The sequence below is a fragment of the Gracilinanus agilis genome, chromosome 4 (assembly GCF_016433145.1).
Source record: "Gracilinanus agilis isolate LMUSP501 chromosome 4, AgileGrace, whole genome shotgun sequence".
NCBI classification, from domain to species: domain Eukaryota; kingdom Metazoa; phylum Chordata; class Mammalia; order Didelphimorphia; family Didelphidae; genus Gracilinanus; species Gracilinanus agilis.
Window position 1 is genome coordinate 26931470 of NC_058133.1, and position 20585 is coordinate 26952054.

General features: G+C 46.2%; 2 protein-coding genes across 2 annotated transcripts; both read left to right on the forward strand.

The window, feature by feature from the left end:
• Window positions 1–166: 166 nt before the first annotated feature.
• Window positions 167–19807, forward strand: TXNDC12 (thioredoxin domain containing 12). Its single transcript, XM_044673452.1, has 7 exons — window positions 167–351; window positions 3648–3708; window positions 9329–9381; window positions 11050–11123; window positions 15917–15986; window positions 17539–17622; window positions 19044–19807. Exons 1-7 carry the CDS (start codon window positions 252–254, stop codon window positions 19121–19123), a joined length of 522 nt encoding a protein of 173 aa, XP_044529387.1. The 5' UTR covers window positions 167–251; the 3' UTR covers window positions 19124–19807.
• Window positions 5067–6519, forward strand: KTI12 (KTI12 chromatin associated homolog). The gene has a single exon (XM_044673451.1). The coding sequence runs from the start codon at window positions 5067–5069 to the stop codon at window positions 6153–6155; it is 1089 nt and encodes a 362-aa protein (XP_044529386.1). The 3' UTR covers window positions 6156–6519.
• Window positions 19808–20585: the final 778 nt, after the last annotated feature.

Genomic DNA, 20585 nt, shown 5'->3' on the forward strand with positions numbered 1-20585 from the left:
CACCCCCGCCTCCCCGAGGCCTCAGAGCCAGGCTCGGGCCCCGTTCCACCCGCTGAGGCCCCGCCCCCGCTCTAACAGCCGAGGCCCCGCCCGCGCTCCGCCCCCCCACGCCCACGGCGCTCTGCACCGCCCACATCCGTTCGACTTCACTTCCTTCGAGGTCTGGCTGCCGGGACACAGCAAGGAGGAGGAGAAAAAAAAAGGGAGGAGGAAGAGGAGACTGCTCGCTAGCGCCTCGCGCCCCTCCCGCTATGGGTCCCCCGCTAGCGTTCCACTTCGCCCTGGGCTGCTGCTACTTCTGCCTGCTGCTCTCCGTCGTCTCTGCCTCCGTGGGAGAAGGGCTCGGAAAGGGTCAGACTGCCTGCCTCCCCCTACCCTGCTGGATCTCCCTGCACCTCCTCCTGGGGCCCTGAACCCTCTAAAACTCTTGGGCTCCCTTACACCACCTCCTGGTGCCTTGGCCCCCCCCAAACACTCCTGGGGCCCTAAACCCCCTATCCTGCTGGAGGTCCCCTTCACCTCCTGCCCAGGCCCTGGATTCCCCAACCTCTCCCGGGACTTCCCCCACCCCCTGCAGTTTTGGATCATCCTCTCAGCTTCTGGAGCCTTTGATGCTAGACCCATTTTGTAGCTTCATTCCACCCCTGCCCCCTGCAGTTCTGGGCTACTCTGGACTTTTGAGGCCCCCCCCACAGATCTCTCCAATATCCCCTGCTTCTACACTCCCTCATTTCCTCCTCTCTACACCTTTTGCACTCCTGAACTACCCTGTGAACTTCAAGATGTCCCCTGGGCTCCCAGACTCCTTCCCCACGAGCTCCCTGCGTCCCTGCACTCTCCCTTTCTGCTCACCCTGTGCTCCTCCCCCAGCTTCTGGACTCCTCCATGAGCTCTTCTCCCTCCCCCTCCTCCCCTACCAAGAGAGTTGGACCAGATCATCTGACATCCTGCTCTAGATCTGGCACATCCTGGCTGTGTGACCCTGGACCAGTCACTTAACCTCCAAATACTCTAGACAACTCTCTAAGCCTATAACTTGCAGAGAAGGTAGCAACTTGCATTGGTGGAGAGATTTTCCTCAACAAGGAGTTCCTAATCCTGGCTCAATCTCAGTTCCAGTTCTTTTTGCCTTTGTATCCCTCTTGCCTAGTTGACAGTAAACACTTAATAAGTCCTTGCCATTTGATTGTCTCTCTGTCCTTCAATTTAATACTTGCCACACTCCAGAGGGAGGTGCTATTATCCTTATTTTAAAGACAACTAAGCAGGGGAGAAATTTAAGTCACTTACCTGGGGCATATAGCTGATACATGTCTGAATCAGGATTCAAGCCCAGTTCTTAACAATTCTAAATCTATCCACTATCCCACTGGACTGCCCTTGACCTCCAGAAGGAGCAAGCTCCTTGGATTTGAGGGAGAGTTGGTTCTGAAGTCAGAAAGACCTAAATTCCAAGCCAGCTTCAGACACTTAACTACAGGCAAGTCTCTTAAGCTCTTTCTGCCTCAGTTTCATCAACTGTAAAATGAGGATAATAATAGCAATGACCTCTCAGGGTCATTGTGGGAGTCAAATGAGATAATATTTGTAAAGAAGTTTGCAAGCCTTAAAGTAGTATGTATATGCTAGCTATTATATTATTATTGTGAATGTAAATTCTTGAAGTATTTTTTACACAAACCCATCTTAACCTTAGAGAAGTCCTTGCACAGCAGAATGTAGGAAGGAGTCCTTGACATGGATGGCATTTGGTTAAGGCTCTGAGGATAATGTAGGATATTTTTTTAGGTTGCTTTGCTAATGACCAGAGCCATTTAACCCCTGGGCAAGTGACAGCTTGGCTAGAGACTTCTCTAGAGGTTCCACATGGGCATGAGATGGCATGGGATCTCAGCAACTAGACAAATATTGCCTCTTCCTAGGATTGGCCCTTCCTGGAAAAGAGATTAGCAAGGCCTGAAGGACCTCAATAGGCCTGGATCTGAGACTGTCAGGAGAAAGTGGGAGAGGATCAGATATTACTGTTGTTAGATCTTAAAGGGACCTTGAGTCTACTAGGTTATCTAGTAGAACTCTGTTATAGGATGAGAAAAGAAGATAGCTTTTCTTTGGACTTCACTCAGACAGGGCCAGATTGGATCAAGGGATGGGATAATTTTGTGTAAACTCTTTTAAAAAAATAGAAATAACTCACATTTATAGAGCTCTGGAGAGTTTACCTAGTAAAGTACCTGATTACAAGTCTGACTTTACTCATTCTAATAAAAATAGCTGGCATTCATATGGACTGTCTCCAAAGTCTTAATGTGGTTTTAAACTTTAATAGATTAAAGGTCATGCAGCTAACATGACCAAGAAAGAACTCAATCAATCAATAATCATTTATCAGTAACTATTAGGTACCTACTATATGCCAGGGGCAAATAGGTGGTACAGTGGATAGAGTGCTGACCCTGTAGTCAGATGAGCCTGAATTCAATTTGGTCTCAGATACTTCCTAATTGTGTAACCCTGGGCAAGTCACTTAACCCTGTTTGCCTCAGTTCCTTATCTGTAAAATGAGCTGGAAAAGGAAATGACAAACCACCCTAGTATTTCTGCCAAGAAAACTCCAAATGGGGTTATGAAGAGTCAGACACAACTGAACATCATCTTCATCATTATGTGCCAGGTCTTGTGCTAGACATTGGGGTTACCAAGGCCAAAGTGAAATAGTTCTCCCCTTGACTTATTGATCACTGTGGATAGCTCAGAGGAGGAGGAATCTTGGCTCAGGATCCCTTTTGATGTCTGTTGGTTCAGTCACTTGGTAATGATGTGTGTGAAACTGCTCTTAAGCAACTTCAGTGAGTAATGGTTCTTATAACAGAATTTTCAGCTTGAAAGTAGAAAAGGGATGGCTGGGAACAGTCAAAGCATCTCTGACAGGGAGGGACTTCAGCCCTACATAGTCTTGTTCCTGTCCAAGGAGTTTCCTCTACAGTATCCCAACAAGTGAACATCCTTACTATGTTTGCAGACCTCCCAGGAATGGGGAGCTCACCACCTCTAGAAGCAGGAAATCCATTCCTCTGAGATAACACTTATGGTTAGGAAGTTCTTCCTTAAATCAAACCTAAATCCATCTCTTTTGCAACATCACAAAATTTTCCCATTGCTTCTCCTCTCTAAGGTCAAATTAAAAAAAAAAATCCAATCTCTGTTCCACGTGACAACCCTTTGGATGCTTGAGGACAGCTATGCCTTGCTCCTCCATCCCAAGACTCCTCTTTTCCAGTCTAAACAACATCCCTGATCCCTTCAACTGAGCCTCCTATCACATAGGCTTGAAGCCTATCACTTTCCTTTGCTGGGCAATCTCCAGCATGCACCCTTGACTTAGTTTCAGGAAAACCCACATACTCTCCTCCCCCTCAGCTCACTGGCTCTGTGACCTTGGGCATGCCTTATTGCTGCTGAGAACCTTAGTTTTTTTGTATGTGAAGTAACAGCAACTATCTGCCCACCTGATGACAATAGAGATCAGCTTGAGGGCCCAGAGAAGTGGGATCATGTGACATTTTGTAGACCCCTGTGACTGGGTCAATGCCAGCCTTACTGTGGCTTTTCACAATGGAAAAGCTTATTTTAAGCCTTTGTCTTTCCAGGTTTTGGGGATCACATTCATTGGAGAACATTAGAAGATGGAAAGAAAGAAGCAGCTGCCAGGTAGGTAGAATCACTCCAGGTGATCTTGTTGGAAAACTCAGCACCCACCCTCCAAAGGGGTTGGGGAAAGTGTGCTGCCATGGAAAAGATTCTGGTTTCAGATTCTGTGTCTTTACTGCCTGCATGACCTTGAGAGAATCACTTCCCTGGGCCTCAATTTCCTGATCTATAAGATGAAGAGGTTGTGTACTAGGTGACCTCTGGGGGCCTTACCAGCTCCAGGTTGGTGATCCCTCTGACTCATATTTCAGGAAGGGGTATAAGGCTCTACTGGAAAGCAGAAGATGGAGCTGAATGATTGCCTAAGACTTTTTTTAACCCTTATCTTTTGTCTTAGAATTAAAACTGTGTATTGATTCTAAGGTAGAAGAGTGGTAAGTTACCCAGGACTTTTAAGCTGGATTGGATTGGTTAGCATGGGGTAGTGCTCTGAGTATGATCAATTAATTTGGAAGGTTAGCAGTAACCAATAAATTGGGTCAGTGGCCTTTCTCAATGACCAAAGACCCCAGGTAAAGCTCAGCAGCCTTATTATAGTTTGGGGGAGTATGTAGTTGGGTAGGTGGAGAAGACAATACTCTTGATTACAGGGTAGACAGCTGAGGTTGGGGGGAGAATATGATTTTTTTAAAAGGCTGGCACGCCCTGAAACTAAGGACCACCCCTTTCTGACAATTAAGGAATGTGAATTGTTTTGTGGAACCCATCAGCATCTTGCTGACCATCTTAGTGGATCTGATTGAGTCTGTTAGGGAGGTAAGACCTTTCTAATTGTACAGAAGCAGGCAGGGATGGTTTCAGATGCTGGCTTTGCTACTTTGAGGTTCTGGGAGCCTCAGTTTCCCCACCTGTAAAAGAGGGGTTCAGACTGGCTAAAGTATGGGGACTCCTCCAGCACTTCGTCCTCTGACCAACTTCCTGGGGATGGGGGGTGGGGGTCATTATTCCACATTTTTCTGGAGCAGAAGCTAAGGCTTTAGGGAGGATCTGTTTAAAGTGAGGCCCAGATAACTCAGCCCCCCACTCCATGGCCGGAATTAGTGGTTTGGGGTACAGTTATCCAGACTGGGACGGGGGCAGAGTGGCTCTTTGGACGCTGTGGCCCCTTGGAGTTACTCTGTCCAGTGCTCTCCTGACCCCTTTCCCCTGCGTGAGAGACACGTGACTGCCTTGGCCCCGCGCCCTCTGCTACCATAGCAACCGGGCCGGTTTCGCCCCACCCCTCAACCTGCTTCGATATTGTGCATTGATTGGCTGGGTTAGCTGCGTACCGATTGGTCGAGAGTGTAGAGCGGAAGCTTGGGTAGTGCTTCCGGAGGCTCGCGCTGGCTACCCTGGAAGTGGTCTTGCGGGTAGTCATGCCGCTGGTGGTCCTGTGTGGGCTGCCGGACAGCGGCCGGAGCCGGCGTGCAGACGAACTTCAGACGGCGCTGGAGGCCGAGGGTCGCCCCGTAACGGTCGTGCGTGATGCTGACGTGCTGGGGCCCGGTGGGCCGGCAGCACTGCGAGAGGCCTACACCGACCCGAGCCGCGAGAAGGCGCTGCGTGCGGCCCTCAAGGCGTCGGTGGAACGCGGGCTTGGTCCCCGCTCCGTTGTCCTCCTCGACTCGCTCAATTACATCAAGGGCTTTCGCTATGAGCTCTACTGCCTGGCCCGGGCGGCGCGCACACCGCTTTGCCTGCTCTACACCCTGAGGCCGCAGCCACGCGCAGTGGGCTTGGGGGACAGCCCAGCTCAGGTCGGGTCATCGACCCACAGCTGGAGGCCGGGGCCAGCGGCCTCGGATCCCTTGGAGGAGTCCTCGGAACAGGGCCCAGAGCGTCAGGCAAAAGGATTCGAGGCAACCCAGAGGCCGAAGGCACTTGGGCCAGAAGGAAGGCCAGGATGTGGGGTTGTGGAGGACGGAGCTGCTGATGGTTGGGAGCTGGAGCAGATCGGGGGACCGGGAACCACGGAACCTGGGAGCCAGGAGGCAGCGCCGGACCCCTCCTTTCCTCCGGAGCTCCTGGATGCCCTGGCCCAGCGGTTTGAGGCCCCAGACTCCAGGAATCGCTGGGACCGGCCTCTATTCACGGTGGTGGGCCTCGAGGATCCTCTGCCCTTGGCCCAAATCCGGGCAGCCCTCTTTGAGAGCCAAGTACCCGCACCCCATCAAGCCACCCAGTCCCAGCCTCTGTCATCCACCAATTTCCTACACCAATTGGACCAAGTCACAAGTCAGGTTCTGGCAGCCCTGTTAGAGGCTCAGAAAACCGCTGTCCCTGGGGACTGGTTGACTATGCCGGGGACCACAGAGAGGCTGCTGTTCACACGCCCCCTTTCCATGGCTGAGCTCAGTCGGCTCAGGCGCCAGTTCATCTCTTACACCAAAATGCACCCTAACAAGGAGAACCTGCCCCAGCTGGCCAACATGTTCTTGCAGTACCTGGGGCAGAGCCTCCACTGAAGAGAGGGAAGGAGCTGGAAAGCCTGAAGCTGCCCCCCCCCCTTTGTTCCCCAACCACATCAGATGGTATAAGACCCTCAGGACTTGATGAATGTCTTAATTAACTTCAGATTGTGGCCAGTTTGGGTTGTGAAGATGGGAAAGTGGCCTGAAGGATGATTGAATGGATCTCCTCCAGAGAAGAGGGCTTTAGGTGTGGGGAACGTGGTGTTAAGCTTGTGTTCTTTTTTTGGAAGTAGCAAATTTTTGCCTTTCTCAGCCTTGGAGGCAGCCAGGGAAAAGACTGAAAATGGCCATGGACAAGCACCCATAAAGAGCTGACTGAATTCTGCTTGTGAGTCGTGCAACAATAAAGGGTTTGTTTAAAAAAAAAATAGGAGTCACTCATTACTAGTACCAGGTTCAAAGGGAGTTAAAGTCCCTTGAATTCAAAAGGATCTGGGATCTGGGTTGTTGTGTTCTGTGTTTGGTGCTAGATTGGTTTATATTGTGTAATTGGCCTTGAAATAAGGGAGATGATAGCCTGAAAGAGTCCTGGACAGCTATACCTACTGTGACCTTGTACAATATTGGTGGCCCTTGTAACCGGTATTTTTATAGCCCTGAGCAGGTGGTGTAGTGAAAAGGACATGACATTGAGTGACTTTGGGTCCCATTGTAGTCACTCAAATCTGGGTGGTCTTGGATTAGTTACTTTTTCTGGTGCTTAAACAAAAATGATGGGATTTAACTGGAGCCAAGATGGGGTCTGTGAATTTGGATGGGAAAAAAATAACATCTTTATTTTAATATTTGGGCTTTCTTGTAATCTTATTTTTTTAAAACCCATAACTTCTGACTTAGAATCAATACTAAATATCAGTTCTAGACAGAAGAGCATTAAGGGCAAATGGGGTCAAGTTACTTGCCAGGGTCACAGTTATAAAGTGTCTAAAATCAGATTTGAACCCAGGACCTCCCATCTTTAATCCTGGCTCTCTATCCACTTTGTAATTCTTTTGAATGCTTTTAAAAGCATCTTGAGAAGGAATATATAGGCTTCACCAAATTGCCTAAGGGATCCAGAATACAAAAAAGATTAGGAACCCCTGGATAGAGAATCAGGGTTTCTTCCAACTACTTTTTCTATTTCTGGAAGTCCTCACATCTGGCTTTATATGTTCTAGCTTCTATGCTTTAATATTTTGGGTTCTAGAATTCTAACATCAATGCCAGTGGCTATTTTGAAAATGCCAGAATCAGAAACTGCCCAATACAATCTTCCAGTTCCTTTTAACAGATGAGGAAATAGAAGACCAGAAACAGGAGGAATTGACTTGCTCAAGGTCAGACCTTATGACAGAACCAGCCTAAATTAGAACCCAAGAGTACTGAACCCAATGATTCCAGGGCTTTCTCTATTTTCTCACAGTCAGTGGAAAGACCTGGAAGTTATGAGTTGGAGAAGATGAGAGATAGGGCTTGGAGCAGGACTCATCTACTTAGCACTGCAAGTAACCTCCAAGGGCAATCAGTTAAGCCACAAGCATTTATTAAATACTTGCTGTGTGCTCAGTACTGGGAATACAGAATCCAAAATGAAACAATCCCAGCCCTTAAGGAGCTTACATTCTCCTAAGGGGAGTCTTATCTTGTGGTGCTGCTGTACTCCTGAAGACCACTAAGCCTTTCCATCTGTCCTATAGCTGAACCTCCTCTAGGGTTGTACTCCCCACTAGTGTGTGAGCTCTCTGCATCATCAGTTTTTAGCACAGGACTTGACACTTAGATGTTAAATAAATACCTTTTCCTTCCTGATGAGTGGTCTTCCATCCTAGGCTAGGCTCGAATACCTCAAGATGAAGGTGTGAAGATTAAAATTAATATGCAAAATACTAAATATTATATTTATGAATATTTTATTAACAATAAACTAACAGAGACCTAACTAAAAAGTTACTAACCAGCCCACTCCCAGGAACAAAAGAGAGAGAACTAGGCAGAGCCTCAGAACTTATGCAAACGGGACCAGGCAAATGTAAACAAAAGGAAAAGCATTCTAGGTAATACAGAAAGGAACTCTGGGCAATGCAGTCTTTAGGGGTTCAAGATTTTCCTACTATACAAAGGAAAAAGCAGTCTGCTTCATGTTCTGGCCTTCTTAAATCTTGATATTGGAGCTGAAATTAACTCCTCTGTGAGTATGGTGGTAATCTTCAGTGTGCCAAAAGGTCTTTTGGTTCATTTGTCAGGGTTCCCTCCAGCAATGAAGCCTTAGACTGTTTTAGGAGTTGCTATAACCAAAAAAATCCCCTAGTGACCTGTGTCCTGGTGATGAGAGCTTAGGCTGGTTCTCGATACTGAAATATAGTTTTTCTACTTTGTCCTAGAGCCGTGATGGTAAACTTATGGCATATGTACCAAAAAAGGGCATGGTTGCTATAGCCCACCAGAGTTAGTTACTAGAAAGGCAGAGGGAACATCACCTGCCCCTCTGCCTAGTAGCCCAATGGGAGTGCTTTCTCCCTCCCATCTGGGATAAGATGAGGGCACTTGGTGGGGGGAGGGGAGGATGGCACACAGTCTCTAAAAGGTTTACCATCACTTTCCTAGAGTTTGCACTCCTCTGACATGGTCTTTTTGAACCCAGAATCATCTAGATGAATGAGAAGACCATGTCCCTAGGGAATTCTGATAAAATGTTGATGCTTAAAAAATAATACTCTGGGCAGCTAGGTGACTTAGTGGATTGAAAGCTAGGCCTAGAGATGGAGAGGTCCTGGGTTTAAATTCAGCCTCAGACACTTTCTAGCTGGCTGAACCTGGTCAAATCACTTAACTCCCATTGCCTAGCTTTTTACCATTCTTCTGCCTTGAAATACTTAGTTCCAAGATAGAAGGTAAGGGTTTAAAAAAAAAAAAAACCTCTTACCAATTCTCATTGTCTTCTGACCAATAGGATCCACTTTCCTAAACAAGAAATCTAGTTATGCCAAACAAATGGACACTTGGACTAAGGTATATGTTTCAGGCCCGTCCTCTAGTCCTCCACTTCAAGTGAGAAGAGAGGTTTGTTCTGGCCTCATTTCCAGGGAGGATTTTTAAGACAATTGAGAGAACAAGTGTGAAAATTCATCCCTTCCAAGACTGAATTAGTAAGTTGTTCTCACTATTCCCTTGTTTTATTTCCTAAGTGGGCTGCCCTTGATGGTGATCATTCACAAGTCCTGGTGTGGCGCATGCAAAGGTACGTATACACGTATGTGCTAGTATTTCTGTGTCTATGAAGGATATGCACACCCTCCCTCCAGAAGGCATTTTTTCTACCTTGTACTTTTTGGTGGTAGTATGTATGATGATTTGGAGGTTTAGAAGAAAGCCAGGACACTGTCCCTGTCCCCTGAAAGCTTAATGTCTCATCCAGAGGCACAGTGAAATGGCTCTGTGTGAATCTTGTCTCTGTCCTTTATTGCCTGTGTAATTGGGGCAAATTAAGTCACCCCTCTGAGCCTCATCTGTAAAGTGAACATCATTGATTTGTATGGGAAACTTTTCTGGTCTCCCATGACACCGTGCTCTTATGTTCTAATTGAGAGGCATCTTGGTGTAGCAGAGAGAATGCTACAAGATCTGGGTTCTAATCCTGCCTCAAATATTGAATAGGTGTAGAAATACCAGAGATAGCTAGGGCCTTAGAGGTCATCTAATTCAACCCCTCACTTCACAGATAAGGAAACTGAGGCCAAGAAATGTTAAGTTTCTGCCCAAGATCACACATATGGTAAGTAGCAGAGCTAGGATTAGCAAGTCCCTTGGCCTCAATTTTCTCATCTGTAAAATGAGGGGACTCAACTAGTTGGCCACTAAAGTTATTCCTGAGCCTATGAATTCATGTTTTCTTCATTCCATCTAAACCTCAGTATTCTCCATTTCTTATTCTTGTCATGCGTCTGCTCATGCTGTCCTTCCACTGTCTAAGGCCTTTCCTTACCTACATGACCTAGACTAGGTGTAGCCCCTCCTTGATGAACTGAATCTTATCCTTTTCTCTTCACTGGAGCCCTCTCCTCTACACTAACCCCATTCTGCTTCAATCCTAAACTATGTCTGTGAATGATGTCTAGGCCTACTCAAGAGACTGTAAGCTCCATGAGGGCAGAGTTTGTGCCACTCTTATCATCTTTGTATATTCTTCCCTGAGCATAATACCTTGTACCCAGTAAGTGTTTAAGAAATGCTTTAATGGTGTAAAGGCTGTCCAGTGCCCTTAGTGGCATCTTGTTATTTGGAGAAGCCATGTGATATCATGAAAACCCTGGGCTTGAATCTGACTCTGCTTCTTACCCTGGGCCTCAGTTTCCTCATGTATAAAATGAAGGAATGGGCTGAGTGGCTTCTGAAGGCTATTCCAAGCAGAGATTAAGGATCCTAAGAAACATAACTTCCCTCCCTCCCTGGGCCTCAGTTTTCCTCAATTCTAAAATTAATGGTTTGGACTAGATGAACTCCAGTGGTTCTAGACCAACGATCCTGGCTGATTTGGGGTTCAGATGTCTGAGACGTGAATTCTTACCTGAGATACATCTTATTGATATTGGATAAGCCACTTCTTTCTCTGAGCTTCAGTCTTCTCATGTAAATAGGGGTCATCATCATAGTTCTAGCACTTGTATAGTGCTTTGAGGTTTGCAAAGCACTTGGCAGACATCCTATTTTTATATAATATTTGCACAGGGTTTTTTGTTCTAAGGAGAGTGCCTATGTAAGCCTGAAAGTACTGTAGCAACAGGCACAATTATGATAAAGAAACCCCCTTGTGACAGTCAGGGGATAGGGTTTAAATTAAGTGAAGACAGACCTTCTTTTGAATCATTTTGTCCTTTTTTTGTTTCTTTTTGTTTCTTTTTTAAATCAGCATTAAAGCCCTTGTTTGCGGAGTCCAAGGAGATCTCAGAGCTTGCCCACAATTTTATTATGGTCAATCTTGAGGTAAGGTTGGAGGAGGTTCCCTGTTTGTTGGGAGTAAAGGGTCCAAGGCAGAACTTAGCACTTGAATCATGATGGGGTTCCCTTTGACTTGTCAGAATGTCAGAGTTGGTGCTTTGCATGGTGCCTGGCATACAGTAAATGCCTAATACTTTTTCATTCACCGGAATAGACTTCATTGGAATGGCCATCTAATCTAACATGTGTGGCCCAGCTTGGGTGCCTAGGGATGGATATTAGTCATAAATCATGTATGAGGGCCACTGATCCTCCTAGAAATATGTTTACACACATATAACATTCTTTTGGAACTATAGGTGGGTTCTTACTATTAAATTTTTTTAAATTTATTTTTTCATCACCTATGTTTGCCATTATAGCATATTCCCTTCTCCCTCCCAGAATCCCTTATAATGAAGTATAAAAAAGAGGGAGGAGAGTAGTTCAGATTTGACCAAATCATCCACTAAGAGTCTTACATAGAGCAGTATTTTTTATTTAGCTTAATTGTTTTCATTGAAGAAAAATCTATTTTCTCTTCCTTCTCCCCACTGTTAAAAGGAGGGGGGGGGAACACCTTGAAACAAATATGCTTAGAACAAAATTCCATCAGTTGCCATGTCCTCAAAATATGTCCATCAGTACTAAGAGTCTATCATATCTGTTAGAGATGTTAGTTAACTTTGTTAGCTGGTTGTGGAATTCTAGGTGGTCACTGTGTTGATCAGAGTTCTTGAGTCTATCAAGGTTCTTTGTCTTTATGATACTGTTACTATTCAAATCTTTCTTTCAGTTCTATTCCACTCTGCATCAGTTTATACAAGTCTTTTGAGGTTTCCTTGAACTATTCCTTTTATCATTTCTTGAGGCACAACAATATTCTATTAGATTCACATATCATAATTTGCTTGGCATGGATACTCCTATGAATATTTTTATACATATAAGTCATTTTCCTCTTTTTAAAATTTCTTTGGGCCTTAGGCCTAGTAGTAATATCTCTGGATCAAAGGGAATACACCATTTAGTAACTTTGGGAACATAGTTCCAAATCCCTTTCTTGCATGGCTGGACATTATGTGTAGCTGTTGTCTACTGACCTCCAGTGCATCCACCTTCCTTCATCAGTGACTTCAGTGTCTCAGTATTTCTTTCCTCCCCAGCTCCTGCCCTTGTATTAATTTACTTCAATGTACAGATAGCTAGTCCTTCCCTCAGACATCTCAGTTTCTCAGTACCTCAGCTTCCTCATTTCTCATACTCTGCTCCTCTACTCCACCTCAGCCCTACACAGAAATAGTCATACCTTTAATCTTGCCTTCACCCACAAAATGGAATCATTTCCAGGAATTCTGAGATTCATTGATCTAATCACGATATATTGGCTTTCTACTTTTCCCTCTGCAACTTCAAACCCCTTCTTCATTCTCATTGTGACTTCCAGCCCCTTGACCCCTCTGTCATTCTCTCCCTGTCCATCACCACTGTCCTAGCCGTACTTCTTTCCACATTTTAAACCTCTGGTAAACCCAGTTCAACTCTACCCTGTCCTCTTCTCTCAAGTTTTGTCCCCTTATCTTATTATTGATCTTGCCCTGTCACACCTTGGCCTCGGATCACTCCCAACATCTTTATTTTACTCCCATGCTGCTGAATGAGACTGGAGAAAAACTGCTGACTAGATCTACTGCAGATTTGTTCCATCATCTCTACTGAGCCCTCCCTGAGGCAAAGCCCTCCTGAAGTTCCATCTCATAACTTTTGCCCTTCCATGTCACTTAACATGGCCTTTGGGGCTGCTTTTTGCACCATCGTCTCTTGTGACGATGGACAAAATGGACAAAATGAGATACGTGAACTCTGCTGCAAGGCAGTATGCTAGTGCTGGCCATTGTGCCCTTGCCATGCTTTGGGAGGAGGGAGTCTCCCTAACTAATTCACTTTCCCACAATTTATCATAGCAGCTTTTCCAAATCTTTTTGTCCTCAAACCTTCCACAACCCCCTCCACACCCTCTTAGCTGAGAAAATATTTCATCTTTCATTGAAAAAAACTAAGGCTGTTTGCTGAGGCATCTCCTCATCTCCCCATCACCCAGATGTCTTCTGCCACTGTTTTCTCCTTCACCCCTGGCTCATGTGAAGAAGTGGACATTCTCCTTCTGAGGGCAAACCCTTTTGCACCTTAAGTGATCCTATTCCATCCCAACTCTTCCCACAGATTGGCTCTTTGTTATTTCCATGCCCTCACTTACTTTCAGTCTCTGTCTACTAGTTGCTTCCCTCTGTCTAAAGACACACCCATGTCTCTAGGTGCTTCAAAAAACACTCATTGTTCCATCCTCACTGGCCATCATCTCACAGTTCTCTCTTTTCTGATTAACCTCCTTGAGGAGGCCATCTACAGTAGGTGCCTTCACTTCTCTCGTGTAACTCTCTGTAGTCTGGCTTCCAAGCTCATAATTCCACTGAAACTTCTTTCTTTAAAGTTTCCAGTGATCTAGCTGCCAAATCCAATGGTCTTTTCTTTCTTTCTTTTTTAAACCCTTACCTTCTGTCTTAGAATCACTAACTAAATATTGGTTCCAAGGCAGAAATTAGACAATTGGGGTTAAGTGACTTGCCCAGGGTCCCAGTATTTGAAGCCACATTTGAACCCAGGACTCCATGTCTCTAGGCCTGACTCTCTATCCACTGAGCCACCTTGCTGCTCCCAATGGCCTTTTCCCAGTCATCCTCCTTGACCCCTCTGCAGCCTTCAACCCTGTGGATCACCCACTTCTCCTTAACACTCTTCTCTCTAGGTTTTTGGGACATCACTCTCTCCTGGTTCTTCTCTTTTTGACCACTCCTCAGCTTCCTTGGCTATATCCTCATCTAGATCCCACCTTCTAAGTGTGGGTGCCCCACAGGGGTCTCTGCTGGGCCCTTTTCTCTCTCCTTACTCCTACATTTGGGGATCTCATTAGCTTCCATGGACTCAATTATTATCTCTGCTAATGATTCTCAGATCTTCCTATTTTGCTCTAACCTCTCCTCTGACCTCCAGTCTCACATCTCCAGTTTCCTTTGAGATGTCTCAAACTGGATGTCCCAGAAGACATCTTAAACCCAGCATATCTAAAACAGAACTCATGATCTTTTCCCCATACTTTCTCCCCTTCCTACCTTCCCTGTTATGGTAGGGGTCACCACCCAGGCCCTGGACTCCTAGCTCTCTCACTCCCTATATTCAAGCTATTGCCAAGGCCTTCTGATGTCACCTCTGTAGCATCTCTCAGACACCCCCCCCCTCCTCTGCCACTGCCCTCCCCACTTAGTGCAGACCCTCATCCCCACACCTGAACTAGCAGAATAACCTGATGGTGGGGCTGCCTGCCTCAAGGCTCTCCGCTTCAGCCCTTTCTCCACTCAGCTGTCAGACTGATCTTCTGAAAGCATAGGTCTGACCATGGTATTCCCCTACTCAAGAAACTTCAGTGACTCCCAATTACTTCCGGGATCAAATACAAAATCTTCTGTTTAGTTTTTAAAGCCCTTTACAACTTGCCCCTCCCCCTTCCAGGCTTCATACATTCCTGCCCCCCCCCCCCCATCTTATTCTCCAGGGTCCAGTAACCCTGACTTTCTTCCTGTCCCTCATACTGACATTCCATCTCCAGACTCTGCCTAGAATATTGGCCTTCCTCATCTCTGCCTATTTCATGTCCCTACTAAAATCCCACCTCCTCCAGGAAACCTTAATCCTAGTGCCTTCCCTCAGTCAGTTATCTTTCATTATCTTATCTGTGTCTTGTTTATACCCAGTGGTTTGTTTGTTGTCTCCCTCATTGGACTGTGAGCCCCTTTGAGGGCAGGGACTCTTGCCCCAAGCAGTGCACGGTGCCTGGCACAGTATAGGTACTTTATAAATGAATTTATTCCATAAATTAATGACAGCTCACCACCCTCCATATCACCTCCTGTCCTGTGTCCTGTGGGCGAAGCTTTGGCATTCATCCTGTAGCACTCTGGCTGGGTTCTTTTGTGTTCTTCCTTTTTACATTCTTGTCATTGTGTGTATTGTTCTCTTGGGCCTGCTCCTTTCTTCTCCTTGTATAGGTTCCCTAGTCTTCCCCCTTCTCACACTTCTTCCTGGTTTCTTACTGCTCCATCATGCTCCATTGCACCCAGGCAGCCTGTGCCTCTTTTTTCTGTTCCCTACTTTCCACTTTTTCAGAACCTCAAAAAATGCTGCTGTAATCCTGGGGGCTGTGCGGCAACTCTTTTTTGAATCAACTCTGCCATAATTTATGAGGTTTCTGCTGGTGCTGGGATAAAACAGACAGAAATGGATGTCTTCCTGCCTTCAAGTTATTTGTAATCTTCTGGGCAGCCTGCTGGCCTGGGAAAGTACTGATTTTGAAGTTAGTGGGCTTGGATTCAAATCCTGGCACTGTTGTTACCTATGTGACCCATGACCTCTTAGCACCCTGCCATGGGAGAAGCAGAGGCTTTGACTTGAACCCAGGTTCTCTGATCCCCAAGCCAGCACTTGTTTCCATGTGCCATACTGGCCCACATTATATTAGGCAGCACAGGAACCTTTCTCTCAAAGGAATCTGGGAGGGGGCCTGAGACACATGCTCTGGTAGCCATCATGGAAGGGTGAGCTGAGAGAGCCCTGAGGTCAAAGGCAAGGCTGTTCCTGAAGCTGCTGTGGAAGAAGGCGCCTCTGGCCCATGGGCTCTGGGGGATGGGTCAGAATTCCAGAGCTCCTTATTCAGAAAGTGAATCTTCCTCCTCCTTTGTCCCCAGGATGAAGAGGAACCCAAGGATGAAGCCTTTAGCCCTGATGGCGGTTACATTCCGAGAATCCTTTTCCTAGGTGAGTTCAGCATTTGTGCTCTGGGGGTTGGGCCAGTGGGTGCTTGCTAGTGAAGAGGAGAGGAAGGGAAGGAACATCTGTGTGGCATCGACCATGTACCAGGCACCATACCAAGTCCTTTTTACAAAGGTTGTCTCATTGGATCCTCCCAAGCACCCTTGGAGGTCAGCACTATTATTATCTTTATTTTATAGATGAAGAAGCTGAGACAGGCAGAGGGAGCTTAAGTGACTTGTCCAGGACCCCACAGCTAGTAAGCATTGCATGTGAAGCTCAGATCTTCTTGACTCTAGGCCCAGTGCTTTATCCACTTAGCTGCTCCAAAATGTCATTTGGTTTCTTACAAGAACACTGAGAGATAGGTCCTGTTATTCCCATTTTACAGGTGAAAAAACTGATTCAGGCAGAAGTTAAGTGACTTGACCCCAGTCATATAGCTAGGAAGTGTCGGAGGCTAGATTTGAACTTCAAGCTCAGTGCTCTGTGCTGCTTAGCTGTTATATAGACCCCAAAGATAGCTAGATGAAGTAACCTTAAATCCCAAAAAACATTCCTAAGGTCTGAGGAGTCTGGAAAAACAAGAGGTTATGATAGGAGGGCCTGGAATGCCCCTGGATTTCTTGTGATTTGGGTGGGGTGCAGTGACTGCAGTAGAGAGAAGCATGGCAGAGTGCTAGGTTTCAGTCAGCAGGAAGGAAAGGGATTGTTACCTTCACTGTTGGGCGTCCTGGCCCTCTTGGCCATATCCCCCCACTAGACCAGGAGGTCACTGGGGACGGGCCCATTGTCTCCCAGGCTGAGCAGAACGCTCCACCCTCTTTGGCTGGTTAAGAAGTGTGTTGTGGGTGTCAGTGTAACTAGGTTGATGGTTTTACATCATGGAAAGGCCCATTTAATGGAGTTGAGTGCCATATCACAGCCGGGCTAGAGAATTGGCCAGAGTCAAAATCCTGCCCCATAATGGTGGTGTGACCTTGAGCAGGTCCCTCCCCTCTCAGGCAGGAAACCTGTTTTTAATTTTTTTTTTTTTTTTACCTTTATTTTCTTCTTAGTAACAACTCTAACAGAAGGGCAAGTGCTTGGCAAACAGGGATAAGTGACTTGCCCAGGATCACTACTAGAAAGTACCTGAGGTCAGATTTGAACCTTGGACTTCCCATCTCTTGACCTGGCTCTTTATCCACTGAGCCACCTAGTTGCCCCTTCTGACAATTTTCTAAGACAGTCTCAGTGGAGGGAGTTCCTTATGCCAATGAAATCATGGCTCAGCTCTTAGTCCCTATTCCTATTCTTTTTATTAGAGGCAGTATGATGTTGGGGCTAGAGTACTGGTCCAGGATGGCCTAGATTTGAGTCCTCCCTCAGAGCCCTAACCTCAATTTCCTCATCTATAAAATGCGGATGACTTTGGCACCTGCCTTCCATGGTGGTTGTGAGGATCAGATGAGACGTGTGTTAAGTGCCTTAGGGACCTTAAAGCACTGTTATGATGTCGAGTTATTATTATGATTGTTTTGTTAACAATAATAGACATTTGAGCTTTGTCTTGTAGATCCCAGCGGCCAGGTGCGCCCTGAAATCACCAATGAGAAAGGAAACCCCAGCTACAAGTACTTCTATATCAGTGCTGACCAGGGTACGTTGGGGTGGGAGCATGGCAGCTGCCACCCAGGTTGGTCAAGAAGGAGCAGGTTCAGGATCTATAATGAGTTGAAGCTTTAGAAAGCACCTACTGTGTGCCTAGACCCATGCAGCAAGCTGGAAGTGTAGAGAGCACAGGGGGAAGGGAGGGATAAATTCAGCAGCCACTTTATGACCAGACTCTGAACTAGTTACACCCAGTTTTAGCCGCTTAATCTCAGCCTTAACCAGAACAAATAGCTAAAGGCCTTCACTGGCAGCTGCTATGCCAGGTTGACTAGGCCTTGGAGGAGCCTGCAGTGAAAGCGTCAGGCCCTTATGTTGACATCACTTAATTGGAGATAGCTGGAGATGGGGCACAAGGGGAGCATCCACTCTCCATACTGGGCAGCCCCTGACTTCTGCCTGGGGGGGGGGGGGAAGGATATGACCTCAACCATCCTGGCAGCTCCTCAGTAGTATAGGAAGGCCTTTAGCCAGGGTTGAGGCCAGCCAGTTTCTGAGAAGTCGCCTCTATGACCTGGCACTTAAGCCACCAAGCTTCTTCTGATTGAATGGGCAGGTCCATCAGGGTATCATGCCAAAGGCCAGCTTTCCAACCCACAGGACACCCCTCCCTCCCACATTTGCAATATTTTCAGTGCTTGGAAGGACCTTTTTAGCAAGTTGTTGATGGGTGTCTTGAAGAGGGACCTGGAGACCTTGCCTTGGGAGGTCTTCAAGAATTTGCTGGACTATCTGCCTGTCATGTCAAGGAAGGATTAGTCTTGTGCCAGGGGCAGTTTCAGCAAGGCACCTTGTGCTCTGTGCCCTGAGAGGCCATCCCTGCAGATCTCTCAACTGGCTTTTTGACAGTATGGCTACTCTTCTGTGGGTGGGGTGAAATAGGCCTTGACACCCTTCCTAACTCTGAGATTCTCTTGAGTTCTTGATCTCATCTTTTCCAGTTTTTAGGTTCTGAGTCACCATTCCTCTGTCCCAGGGATTATTGAGGTTTCATTCCCCTGCCCAGGTCTCTCCCACCTGTCATGTTCCTGGATTCTTTTTCCCCAAGGGCTCCATTGCTCTCTTGATTTTTGTGTTTCTCTCTTTTTTTTAAGCCCTTACTTTCTGTCCCATTAATAACTCTAGGACAGAAGGGTAAGGACTAGGCAAACAAGGTTAAGTGACTTTGCCCAGAGTCACATAGCTAGGAAGTGTCTGAGGTCAAATTTGAACCCAGGACTTCTCATCTCTAGGTCTGGTTTTCTATCCACTGAGCCACCTAGCTGCCCCTCAGGTCCAGCTCTTTAAAGCAGTCTAGATGTTAAGTTTAACAAGGTAGTGGCGAGGTTGTTCACCTTGTAGTCCCTTCTGGATTTTTCTTCTTTTTTCCTCTGTGTGATGTCTTCTTGTTTTTCCTTTGTTTTTTAACAGTGGTGGAGGGGATGAAGGAAGCGCAGGACAAGCTGACAGGTGACTCCTTTAAAACCAAGCATCTGGAAGATGAGCTGTGATGGGTCTGGGAGCTTGTCCCACCCTCCATTGAAATAAAAGTGTTGGGAGGGGGAAGGGAGGAATCTTCTCATGGAAAAGACCAAGAACTGTGGCTTGCACTGGAAGGCAAGACTTGCCCTTCTGAGAAAGGGCTCTGTCCCCTTCAGAAAATCCAATTTTTCCTTCCAGTTGCATGCCCTGGGATTTCTCCCCTCCTTCCCCACCTACTTTTCAATAATTTGCCGTTTACTGTTGAATGTTTGGCCCAAGAATGGGCATTAGATTGCTTTGTGGTTGGACTCCCCACCACTCAACTTCTTATCCCTTCTTCCCTGTCCTTTATGGCTAATTCAGTGAAAGTGTGGGTGGGAACGTGGACTTAAAGCAAAGCAGCCCATCACTTTCCATTTTCAATGGAAAACTGGAAGGTTGGTCAGTGGCTCTGGTCCTACCGGGAAACCAGGGAATGTTAGCTCCCTGCCCTTGACCTTCCTTCCTCCCTTCTCTCTCATTTTTTTCTGTTTGCTCCAGGAATTAAGTGAACTTTGAATCAGCTCCCCCCTCCCCCCATCCACTATTGTCGATGTCTGAGCAATGCCTCACATTCGACAGATCCATTCCGGGCATTTCTTCACATTGTATTTTTGTACTAGGATTTCGAAAATGATTCGTAGTTTAATTAAACTTTTAAATAATACTTTAAAGGAAATAGTGCTGGTTGTTTTTGGTTTGGTTTGGTATTGGTAGAGACAAAAACCACTTCAGAAATGTCCAAGCATGGTATGACTTGCCACAAAAGTTGGTGAGATTTCCCCATTCCTTGGAGGATCTTCACATGGATATTAGATGATCACTTGGGAATATCTGAGAGGATGCCTTGTCATATTTGGATTGGACACAATAATAAAATACAGTATAGTAGAAAACATTGGATTTGGGGCTCTATGAGACTTGGGTTTTAGTCCTCTACTATTTCTTAGCTATGTGACCCAAATCTAAGTTTCTCAGGGTATCGGTTGGTCTTCATATAGGTCTATATGTTCCCCAGGTGTCATCCAGCTCCAAACCCCATGATCCTAAGAACTTGAACATAGTGGCTGACACAAAATTGGAAGTTGATCTGGCTCTAAGAAGGTCAGTGAACAGTTGGAAGGGGTCAGAAAAGGCCTTTGGTAGGAGGGGGTAATAGCTATGCTGAGCCTCAGGGATTCCAAGAAATGAGAAAGAAGGAGGGGTCATATTCCAGGCAAGGGAGGTGGGGCATGGAGATGAGAGATGGGATGTCTTGTATGTGGAGCAGCAAGGGGGTAAAATCTGGAAAGGGAGGCCAGAGCCAGAGTGTGAAGAGTTTTAAATGCCCAAAGGATGTTTGGAGGATTTGAACAGTTCTCAAAACAGCCATTACAAACTATGAAAGGATGCACCACATCACCAAAAACCAGATCATCTTAAGCCCAGCAGATTGGCAAAAAGGAGGAGTCG